We start from the raw sequence: 12,404 nt of genomic DNA, 5'->3' as shown, positions 1-12,404 counted from the left end.
TTTCAGCTCAGCATCTGGCTGTCAGCTGTCCCTGGGAGGGAAGTTCACCCAATTTGGAAGTGTTTTGTCGAACAAAGCTGAAAGCTGCTCTGTCTCTGTTAGTTCTGCTTAGACTCCTGCCCAGAGGCAGCAGCAGTGACCAAACTGCACCCAACTGCCCAAAAATGAGCCCAGCCAGTGACAGCCACTTCATTCAGACTCTGAGCAAGCACAGCAGTGCACAAGAGAAGGCAGAAAAGCTCGTGATCTGCTGCTGCAGCAATTTGCCACACTTGTTTTTGCACCCAGCTGTTAATTATGTTCCTTTCACTGTAACAATCAGAGCTAATGGCTGCAGAGCAGACGGGAACACCAAATGAGCTCAGCCCTCCATGTACAGAGGAGCTCAAACAATGCAGAGCTCCTGCAATGCTCTAACCTCCTCCTAATCAGGCTCTTTGACCAAATCCAGGCTGTTTCTTCAAATTAAGCTCTCCCCAGAGCCCTGTGTTTCCAGAGGAAGATGTTCTGGTTCAATGCACGAAGGRTTCTCGTCGCAGGTTCCAGGTGTGRAAAGAAATTTCACCATTCCACYRCTGTCAGTGATTAATGAAACTATGGAAAACCCTAATTAAAAAATGAGTGGCAATGTTCTGTTAAGTTTTTTCATGTGTAAGGGAACATAAGGCTCTGCTTTAATTGTGCTAAATTGTTATTGTTTCAGATTTTTTTGAAGATGTGCATTATCAAAAATCATGGAATGGTTTGRGTTGGAACGAACCTTAAAGATCTTCCAGTTTCARMTCCCATRGASAGGAACACYTCCCACTAKSYCAGGTTGYTCCAAACCCCATCCWGCCTGGCCTYGGACACTTCCAGGRATGGAAATGYCATGTTGCASYKKWAWTWWYMRKWAGRWTTTTTTKRARRMCAGCCAAAGCTGCTCAGATTAAAGACAAGGATAAACCCAGAACCCTTAATTTCGAAAAATACCTGTAAATAATTCTGGGAATGGAATAAAAAAATTGCTATTAACAGYTGCAAAAGGCTGGATGCAAATTGACCCTAATGTTTGAAATATGGGGTTTCATGATTTTACCCAGAAACAGAAAGGATCCCAGCTCCTCCTCTGAAGATCCACGCTCCACTCTTGGGCATTTCCTCTGTACTTTTACCCACAGCACTGCACTTTGAGGATATATAAGCATATATTGTGGAAATATAAATTATTAACTCGGGAGGAAATTGCTTTCTCWAATAGGAATTTACTGTGTCTGCCTGGATACTTCTCATCCTGCCATAAACCATGAGTTGTTGCATATAAAGRCTCTTTTGATTAACTTATGCTTAAAAACACTTTCCAATCTTGTTCCTGTAAGAACAGCTCAGGCAAGTCATCCTTTTTTTTTAAGTCCTTAACACCTGGAATGAAGAGTGAGCAGCTCCAGAGGTGCAGGGAAAGCAGGAACATCAGTGCTGCCTGAATCCWGARTGCCAAGGATTCAGCCTAMAATCCTACAAGGAAGGAATCCTACAATCCTAMAAKGAAGGAAATCCTACARTCCTACAAYGAAGGAAAKCCTACRAGGAAGGAATCCTACATTTCCATTCACATGACCCATTTATGGAATATTATATTGTACTTAAGCAAATAAAGTCTCTTTCTTCCCTCGGGACCCATTCTCCGGCAATTAACTCTCACACATGGGGGAACTAACTAGAAACAGAGAGATATGTACAGATATTTCACAATTTCCTTCATGAAGGCAAATCAAAAATTGAATGAATTGAGCAGTGCTGGAAGGAAACTGTTGGCTAGAAAGGAAACCAAGGTGAAAACGAGCCCAGTGCAGAAGAGATTTTAGACTTGTCAGCCACACAGCTGAAGCTCTGCAGGAAAATGKTGATAAATGAAGGGTGTAAAGCACTGAGATGTGTTGTGAACACTCGTTGGCACTGCCAGCCTGTGAAACCATCACAGACCTTTGCAATGGGCGGCTGCATTTTGGGTAGAAAAGTCACAAAAGCCTGCAACATTTACCTTTGACTGTTTTTTTTGGTTTGTTTTTTTTTGTTTTTTTGTTTTTTTGTTTTTTTTTTTTTTTTTTTTTTTTTTTTTTTTTTTTTTTTTTTTTTTTTTTTTTTTTTTTTTTTTAACTTGGCTCTCTCAGGGGTGATATCATGGAGAATTTATTTATGTTAAAATTGAAAGTACTGACAAACCTGCTGATAGCAGACTCTGCTACCCAAATTTGTGATGCCTCCTTAAGACTCTGAGACTCTTCACGAGGCCAGAGTGTCAAATTCTCTTGTTTTATAGATTAATAGAAAACAACTGGAGGGGGGAAAGGGGAGGAAGGTGACCCACTGGGGCTGGATCTGACCTGGACACCCCTGAACTGACCTGAAACAGGAGAGGGAAAGGTCACAAACTATCCTCAAGTGCAACAGGAGAGGGGAGAGAGGCCTCCTGTTCTCCCATGGTGGGCTGGGCTCAGTGCTGGCACTGTGTGTGTGTCATTTGAGCTGAGGATGGGGCAGGATGTATTTCAAACCCCATATCCCAGAGCAAGGATATATAAAAATACAACATTCCAAAGGGGTGAGACAGACAGACAGACCCCGCTGCAGGATTTGACTTCCTCAAGCTGAAACTCCCAACCACGAGTTCTGCATTATGATATGGCCAAGTGYGAGCTGCCAAGGTAATCCAAATTCATAACATCTCCAAAATCACCAGCTCTGTGAGCCATCAAGATACTGCAATTATGTCTTTTAAAAGCACAATAGCCCCGACTCTGACATTCGTGCTTATGGAAGGATAAAAAAAAAAAAAAAGTCTCTAAATTCTAAGCAGCTCGTTTAGTAAATCCCATGGCAACATGTGCCTTTACAGAATCAAGGTCCTCAAAGGATTTCTCATTGGGCCTGAGCATCAGAGAGAGATTTGAGTGAAGGACAAGTAATGGMATGCTTGATTTTCATCAGATTTCTGTAAGAGGGCAATAAGAAGATGTTAAACCGAGCATCCAATCGAGCAGAAAGGAGAATGATGAGGAGGAGGACAGAGAGAGGCAGCCACATGCACAGATCCAGCTCAGTTCCCCCCGCACTTACTCCGTTGGCCTTGCTGAGAGCCTGGAAGTAGATGCTGTAGCTTTTCAGGGGGGAGAGGGGAGCGTTCCAGTAGCCATTGTAGGTTTTGTTGTCGCCCACAGTGAAGGGCTGAGTGACGGGAAGGTTGATGGGTTTCAGCTCGGCCGCGAAGTAGTGCGGGGAGTCCAGGCTGGAGGCGTTCTTGTAGCTCACGGGCACCGAGAAGCACTCGATGATGTCCGCGGCTCGCCGCGCCTTCTGCAGCTTCTCCTCCTTGACCACGAGCTGGTAAACGCTGGGAGGGAGAGAGAAAAGGGAGGTTAGASACCACAGAGCCTTGGGTGTCGGGAATGTTCCCAGAAATGAAAGGAAAAGAGTACAGCAGAGTTAGAAATGAGGCACAGCAGCCCGCACAGCTCTGGGCACACCAGCAGCGGCAGCCACGGAGTCGCTGTGCTCTGTTCGTTGAGTTAATCAAAGACAAACCTTGGTGAAAATCTGAGTAGATTTCAATCATGGCACCCTTTAGGAAAAGGAGTAACTAATAATATATCCAGCCTGGAATAGGCTTTTAATGGGCTGAGTGTTGGAAAGCACAGGATTTCTTCTTCAGCTGTGAAACTGAAACAGGAACTGTTTGCTCAGGCCAAAAGGTGAATGCAGTGGAGGAGAGATGAGGAGGTGCCAGTGGTGACAGGTGATTTGGGAAACAGGGTCAGGTCACAAAAAACAGTTTAGGCCAAAAAGAATCTTCTAAGAACATCATTTTTTTTAGCCCTCTCTCATAACTTTCTGTGCACATCAGGACCCTCCTCCATATCTGGRTGGGGAGGCCCTGGCACAGGGTGCCCAGAGAAGCTGTGGCTGCCCCTGGATCCCTGGCGGTGCCCGAGGCCAGGCTGGACAGGGCTGGGAGCAGCCTGGGACAGTGGAAGGTGTCCATGTCCATGGCAGGGGGTAGAACTGAATGATCTTTAGATTTCCTCCCAACCCAAACCACTCTGGGATTCTGTGATCTCTTTTTGGGATATCCTGCAATGTAGAGCTCTCTAATTCCCATTGGCACCTCTCTTCTATCTCCATCCCCAGAGGGCTGTTCATACACTGAGCAGGTGGCTTTATAGCCCTCTCAATCCACTTTTGTTTCAAGAAACAGCAACTTCTCACGTTCTTCCCGACTCTATGAAATGGCAATCCCTTTTGACTCCTGCTAGCTTTTGGCCATTATGATATATAATAGCAATCTTGTTCTTTCTAGCTCACTATTCCAGTCTCAAAGACATTCAAATAACTTCTCTCTTTTTTTTTAATGATTTTTTTCCCCCTCCTCAGACAGCTAACAAAGCCCTGGGGTTCAGTGCCACCACAGTCCAGGTTTGCTGTGTGTTTAACACCACTCACACACTTSACAAAGAGCGATAGGGCTGCAGTCATTTCACTTTGTGTCAGCCTATTCAGAGGCGCTGCCCTCGCCTGTCAGGCTGGCCCTTTGTTCAGGCAGACAGGGGAGATCGATTCAAAGATGGGGACTGGCTCGGTGTATCATTGTCCCGGCTTCCACGGGCTCATTGATGAGGAGAGATTGCTCTGGGAAATGTCTCCACAGCCACAGCTCATCAGTGCTGCTGTGGGAAGCGAGCCCCAGTTCCTGTTGGTGAATCCCCATCTCCTGTTTGTGAATCCCCATCTCCTGTTGGTGAATCCCCAGCTCCTGTTGGTGAATCCCCATCTCCTGTTGGTGAATCCCCAGCTCCTGTTGGTGAATCCCCATCTCCTGTTTGTGAATCCCCATCTCCTGTTGGTGAATCCCCATCTCCTGTTGGTGAATTCCCAGCTCCTGTTTGTGAATCCCCATCTCCTGTTGGTGAATTCCCAGCTCCTGTTGGTGAATCCCCATCTCCTGTTTGTGAACCCCCATCTCCTGTTGGTGAATCCTCATCTCCTGTTGGTGAATCCCCATCTCCTGTTTGTGAATCCCCAGCTCCTGTTGGTGAATCCCCATCTCCTGTTGGTGAATTCCCAGCTCCTGTTTGTGAATCCCCATCTCCTGCTGGTGAATTCCCAGCTCCTGTTCCTGAATCCCCATCTCCTGTTGGTGAATCCCCATCTCCTGTTGGTGAATCCCCATCTCCTCAGTTCCGTAGGGATCCAGCTCGGGCTCTGCTGGTAGTGGAAGTTCTTGGAAACCTTTTGGCTCCCAGTGCTAGACACAAACCCAGCGAATCTCTACAAGCACGAGCAATTCCTGAATTACTCAGGACTGAAGCTCTCCTCACACTGGCACTTGCTAACGGAGCAGAAGCAGCAGCTGCATGCACTGCAGCCTTTAATGRTGTCCCATCAGCGTTTGGGAAAGCTGTCCTCATCCTGCAGCTCATCRGAGCCTTTAATAAAATATTTTAGACTTCCTCTGATATTTATTTTGCAATTTTTAAAAAGTAAAACCACTTTTTCAACTCTCTCAGTATTAGCATTGAGGCTGCAGTGGGAGCTGCAAGCAAGGACCTAAATACAATGTTCAATACAAACCCTCAGCTCAGCAATAGCAGCTCTTGGGCTCTTGTTTTGATCACTGTTTACTGGCAGTGTTCATTCTTATTCTGACCCTTCYCTCTGGCAATGATAATCCAGACTGCTGGGAAAGTTTGTCATTTTTTTTCAGCCRTGTGCACAGTTGTAGCTGACACTTTTATGGGCATTTGCCACGTGCCTCCTAAGCTAAAAACGCTCTGTTTCTATTTAATCCAATCCWTGCATTTTCTGGTCACAGAAAATGTTTCCTTTAGGCATATACACAAATATACAAGTACAGACATTATTAATCTCTTTTCAGCCTACACAGAGGCCAAGAGTTTCTTCATCCTCTTTTCCCAGCCCTGAGGGTGACACTCATTCTCTTGCAAGCCATGAACTCTCCCCTTTGGAGAAGGGGAAGCTCCCAGGGATGTGAACTGCCAGGTAACTGAACTCTTTCCCTAATCATTACAGCACTACACTTTTTTCTGTCATGAGCAAGAGTTTTGCTACGTGCACAACCCGGTCACAGATACTTTTTAAACTGAACCCAGTCAYGGGGATTTTTGCCTCTATTCTTTCACATTTTCTCCTTCCCACTTGGTCATTACCACACTTTCTATCTTCGCTCACTCTTGTAGTGCCATGAAATTTTACTTTTAATGTTTATTCTTTTGAAACRAACCAAGGTACCTCTGGAACCACAATGGTGTGTTCATTAACATCCAGCTGGGGTGTAACACTAATCCCATCTGTGTTCAAGTTAAAATCCCATTCACCTCCTGCTCAAAAACTGCCTCCTTTTCCCTGAACCAGGCATMTGAACTAGCACTGCTGCCCTTGCTCCCTCTGGCTAAAAAACCCTCCTCTGGTGACCCTTGGATGGGTGGCTGACAGCATCCATGGCACTGTTCTCCCTCAGACCCAGCTCACATCGACACAGCTCACTCATCTCTGCCTGCTCTTGGCTTGTGCTCCTTTGTCCTCCAGCCTCACTTTCTCAGGATCTGGCCATGGTCAAGAGGCCACTCTCCAAGGAGAAGTGGTCAACAGCCACAAGTGTGTCTGAGCTCAAAGCTTACTTTGTGCTGCAGGTTATCACTCTGAGCACAGGTTCCTTTCCCAGATGGTTCTTCTGAGTCTCTTTCTGGTTTTATTCCAGTATTTGGATCTGTCTGGACCCCCCAGAAAGGCAGGACTCCCAGTTCACGCCAGCTACTACATAGACTGGTAGAGACTCACTTTCTCTTTGCTCTCATTGCCTTTTGTTTTTTTGGGGTTTTTTTGGGTTTTTTTGGGTTTTTTTTTTTTGGTTTTTTTTGTGTGTGTGTGTGTGTTATGATTTTTTCTTCCTGTTTTATGTAGGAGCAAAATTTTCCTTCCTGCTTTTAGGGGCATTTTCAGAGACCACCTTCTCTGCATTAACCCATGAAGTGCTGCAAAGCACAGCAATTGTTTCCACACCTGCATTGAGGTGCTTTTGTAACTTGGAGCAAAACCCAGCAATCCTACACCCAAATGGAATTGCCATGAGAATTCTGAACAGCAAACATCCAATTACCCACCCTTAAGTTTAGCCAAACCATCTGCATTACTTCAGTGTTTCTCAGAAGAGTAAAATTAATTCAACTTTGCTCAGAAGATGGGAACTTGGTGGGATACACCACAATCCCCAAGACTGTGACTGGGCACTCACTCAGGGAGACTCTTGGGAGATTTCTCCCAATACCAACTGGGAGAAAATAATGGGCAAAACAAGCATTAAGCTATGTTTTTAAAGTAGAATGATAGTGAAGGTTCTAGGGGTGGATCATGTGTAATTTGTCCTTTTGTTTTGTGTTGGAATATTTGGAAGGAAAGTTTTTTGTCTGTTTAGTTTAGTTTAGTTTAGTTGGGGTTTTTTGTATTTTTGTTGTTGTAAGTGAAAATTTTATGTTGAATGTGGATTTTAATGATCATTCTTATGGGAGATTTCTTAGCAGAGTAGGATCTGCCCTTTGGCCCTGAAAGAGCCCTTCAGCTGCAATCACATCTCTGGCTCAGRGCTGAGCAGGGTCTGCCATTTGCAKCTTCCGACCCCTGACAATTTTGTAACAGCACTGTGATTTCAGCCCAGGGAAAGGAGGAGAGCTTTTCCAAAAAGCAGTGCTAGAGGGAAGGATAAAAATAAGGAGGAGATATCCAAACTATTCTAACAGCTCTTGTTCCATGTACTAGGCAGGCAGTGCGGGGATCTCCTGGGGCTCTGCCCACCTCAGGTTTCAAAGCTCTCTTGCAGCCAGCAGCAGCTAACGTGGCTCTCCTGGCAGGAATCAATACCTGGGCTGCAGGGCCCAGCTGGAGACAAGTGTCRGTGTCACACACAGAAATGACATCAAAAGAGACAACACAAACAGAGCATTAAAACTSCCACATGAGATAACAGCGAAATGAAAGATGACACAGCCAGACTGCATTAACTCCTGCATTCCTGTTTTTAACAGCAGGACACGTTTGGAAATGTAGCAATCAAACCCACATGTGCCTGTGCTGCAGGGCTACCCCAGCCCTCCTTGGTACATCCAAATAATGCTGCAGAGTCCCATAAAAAACACCAGGGGACTGCTTTCCAAACATCCACCAGCTCTGCTCTCCAGAGAGCTCTCGAGGGATTCTCAAATCTGGGCCACAAAACAAACCCCTGACCTCCTAGAAGGCTGGGGAGCTGACTGCCCTGTGTGTAGCTGCATGTTCTGATTAGAAAAGGAGGCCAAAACTGGGTTCCTTTATGMTTTTCAAAGGTCATAGAGAGATAAATGCACATCAATTTAATAGAAGCTTTCTAAAGTTTTTGACAGCTGGGCTGTAAATCACTGATAAAAGCACCCACCATAATGGGCCACAGCACAGATGTTGTCTGCAGAGGAATGAAAGGTGCCCTTATCACCATCTACAAGGTAATTTTTTTAAATGATGAGTTCCCTATTCAGTGTGAAAAAAAAGAAAATCAACACTCCAAGTCACAGCCCATTTCTGTGATGGAGATCTGTTTGCCTCAGGCTTCTCCTTCCCCTGCTCTTGATTTCTTTTTGAGGACGAACACTTGTCCACAAATTAAGTATTTATACCAGTCTCAAAGTCTGAATGCAGGATGTGCAGGAATGTGGGGAGGAGAAGCTGAGTCAGAGCTCTCCATGAAGCCACATCCCACATGTGGACCCTGCACTTTGGAATCCTGACACAGCACTCATCACCAAGGTGAAACCTTCACTCTTCCCTTGATAATRCTGGGGTGGGAAAAGGAATATAATTTCCTTGTAACCCTATAGTGATTCACTCACCTGAATTATTAAAGCTTAAAAGAAACAATGTTTTAGCAGCTGAGTACTCCCTCTGGACCAATCTCGTTATTAAAGTTTCCTTCACATCATATGAAGATTTAATATATTTTGATTTAGCACATAAATTTATTATCAGCCATATATTATTTCCAATAATATTTKCTCCCAGGGACTGAAAATAAGCGGCAATTAGTACAGCTTGATCTTGTAGTGCATTTTTTAAAGCAGACTACTGTGAGGAGGTTTTGTTGTTCATCCTACAGAGAAACAGGAACTTCCCACTTCTAGCTCAAATGGAACACATTAATTTCAGAATAACTTWGCTAGGCTACAGGAAATAAGTGAGTAAAGCTTTCCTTGCTAGTGGATRTTTTAATTCAAAGAATGAAGGAACAAAAAAATAGCAAATGAAGGAAGGATGGAAAAGATTTGYACCTCCCTGTGTGGGATGCAGCAGYTGACATGGAGCTGGACATTGAATTTCCACTCCTCCACTTATTCCATGGAATGAGCAGATCCAGCTCCTCCAAAAAGGCTGCCCAGACCATGAAAATGAACCCCAAATCCTGTCTGATCMATCCACAAGGGTCAGTGCTGCACAGAGGTAAAGAAAAGGCATTGGCTGCACATGAATAAAGACAAAGGTACAAGAAGTAGAGGAACCTACAACCACTTCAGCTTCTTTTCTCCAATGGACAACACAAGAATCCAGGCTACAGATAATGAGCACCAGCTTTCTTATCACTTGCTTTTCCATTTTACTTCTGATCCTGTTCAATTTGGTTGAGCCAATGTGAATATATCTGTATGTATCCATGAAGGTTCATCGTGTTTATTCTGAGTCTGGAGCCAGCTCCAGGATCCTGCAATGGCAGAGGGTTTGATGGCTGTGACATCAAATTTAGAATTGAGAATTCAGATTAACCATTGGATGTGCAGATGGTTGTTTTATGGCCRAGCTGCCTTCAGTGATGCAAACCGAGGTGGAAGAGCAACATCAACATCTTTACTTCCCCTTCTTAAAGATATCGGGATAATAGCCTGAATTCTGCCACAGAGATAATAAGAAGTAAAATAATGGGGRATTTGAAGAAAGCTGCTCCACATATGAGTAGTTTATACAGTTTATCCTAAAAAATGGTGGTGTTAAAGTGTGAATGTGATCCTTGTCACAATGTGCCTTGCCGTGGCCTTGGCCATTTTTAGAGCTATGTGTGGGGGTTGGGCTGGAAAGCAGCCTGGACTCAGACATGGTCAAAACAGGCAGACTCGAGCTGGACGGGATTGGACAGATGAAAACATCTACCAATTAGAGACTGGAACGTGATGTGTGAGAGTTTTTCTGGTTATATAATCTGTCTAAAACCTCACTGATTGGTTCATTTCTCAAAACCCGGTAAAGATAAGAAAGTGTATAAAAAGCATGCAGTAGCAGTCAGAGGGACGGAGCTGAATATCACTACAGAAGATAGAGAGCTGAATATCACTATAGCAAAAGGAGCTGGAAGAGAAGACTAATAAAGAAGCACCTGGACCTGCCTGCCTGCCTCTTGTGTGTCTTTCCTGCGCCGGGGATCTGCGTGAGCTACGGGGCTCAATGAGGCAAATTCAACAGCGCCTCCAGCCCCACCATGAACCTGCATATTTTGTAAAAATTCAACACAAACCAAGTCTAAAAACACTTTATATAACACAGATTCTCCTAATATGTCCAAGAACTAAAGGGATAACTACCACAGAGGCTGAGGCTCACTGCTCTGAGCATTGCTTTCCTTGGGCTCTAAGGGTGAATATTCCCTGGCCAGGCACCTCCTGCAATCCAATGTTCAGGCTGCCAAGGRTTGACCCCACAGACAATTTCCAAGCCCATAAAGTTTTCTAGGTGCAAACAGATGCCAAAATATTCCTGAAAATTGAGTTACTGCCTTCACACCTTCRAAAATGTCACCCTCGGTACCTCCAATAGCGTTTTTAATCAGAAGCTCTGAAACTAATCTACAAAACATAATGAACTGCGTTTCACAGCCACCCAGGACACRCTGACAGGACCCAGTGCTCCGTTCTGCAATTTTCTGTCTATTTAAGAACTGATTCGAAGCACATTAAAATCAATTAAAGATTGCTACTGTTTCCATTGCGCTCTGGAACAGCTCCGTGCAGAATACAATATGCTGAAGTTTAAGGTTTGCTTTCGATAAACAGCTTCATGCAGAAAATAAGAAAAAAGTGAGATTGTTCTGCAGTGTCACCTCCTGCAATGTGCTTGGCTATTTCAAAGACTCCAAAAGTAGCCTGTTATGAATATTGGGCTGCACTRTCATCAATCAGCTTGCTCGCATCTGCAAGGCATTCACAAAAATAAAGCTGATAATAGTGATGCTACTTGAGGAAATAGTCTCTCGTGTTGCAAAGTTATTCACACCAGAGCCTTCATTTTGAAGTTATTTTTGCGTGTTCTTTTAACAGTCATTTAAATTAAACAACTCTTCTACTACATTCACTCAARTTGAAGAATACCAAAAAAAAAATATTCAAATTCAGCCAAATTCGTAAAAAATGGCATAGGAAGAAGAGATTGTAATTACTGCCATTGCTATGGAAAAAAAGCCTGCTGAGATAGAGCCAATAATAATGAAATCCATTTATTAATCAAGAAGGCTGGGAAGAGAGTCTCTTCACATTTTCTTCCACTCTCACATCAGTGCTCCAGATTTACTACCAGRGCATGTCAGAGCCTGCAATTCGTGAAACAAAAGGTAGCGATTTCACACTTGGATAAAACTCTTTGCAGTCACAGCTTTTCAAAATGCCAAACTCCTTTATGGCTAAAATTTCAAGCTTTGTTAAATTTCTCTGGTGATTGAAACGGGTTCCAGAAAAAGTGAGGAAGTTTGATGAGAGCACGATCCCTGTACAGGAGAGAGAGATGGGACTGAACTSTCCCAAGGCAGCAGCAGYAACTGATGGCAGTGCCATCTATTTTGGGAACTGTGAGCTGTGTCAAGCCTGGAAAAACCACCAAACCCAAACAAAATGTTTGTATTTGCAGGAAAACACCCTGCCAGTGTCACCGTAACAAACGGCCAGGATGCTTTGTCTGAAATTCCTTTGCAGCCTCACACACAACTCCCACWGCTGCCTGAAAAAAGGAAAACTCTGTTGGAAGGTGTAGGGGGAGGGAGTTTGTTTGTTTGTGGCTTGCTTGGGGTGTTTGGGTTTTTTGCTGCTGGTGGGTGGGGTTTTTTTTGTAAAAGATGTGACAGTGTAATATAAAATGTAATGTTCCATGGCCTTCCTGGTGGGTAGGCCAGTAAAAGTGAAGGAAATGCAGATTTCCCACCTTGACAGATCCCTGAGGAGCTGCAGGAGCTGATGCTGATGAAGGTTGAGGGGTTTTTTTATGCCAAAGGATACACCCTATAAATAATGTTTCCTCTTGTGCAAAAAATATGCTTAGTTTTGAAGGGACTTGGTGAACTGCAGGATTGTCACACA

The 12,404-nt window shown here is 44.2% G+C and overlaps 1 protein-coding gene across 1 annotated transcript in view; it reads right to left on the bottom strand.

Moving 5' to 3' along the window:
- Positions 1-12,404, bottom strand: part of LOC130582271 (receptor-type tyrosine-protein phosphatase T-like) — a gene marked incomplete at its 5' end in the record, with an annotated part of 168,371 nt that overhangs the window by 34,928 nt on the left and 121,039 nt on the right. Inside the window, one exon of the mRNA XM_057380883.1 lies at positions 3,097-3,370. Within this exon, the coding sequence (XP_057236866.1) occupies positions 3,097-3,370 (274 nt within the window). The remainder of the gene's footprint in view (positions 1-3,096; positions 3,371-12,404) is intronic.

Source organism: Malurus melanocephalus, unplaced genomic scaffold (assembly GCF_030028575.1).
Source record: "Malurus melanocephalus ecotype Western Australia unplaced genomic scaffold, MMel_1.1 scaffold_475, whole genome shotgun sequence".
NCBI classification, from domain to species: Eukaryota; Metazoa; Chordata; class Aves; order Passeriformes; family Maluridae; genus Malurus; species Malurus melanocephalus.
The sequence above is the reverse complement of the archived record's forward strand: the minus strand, read 5'-3'. Positions and strand labels throughout refer to the sequence as shown.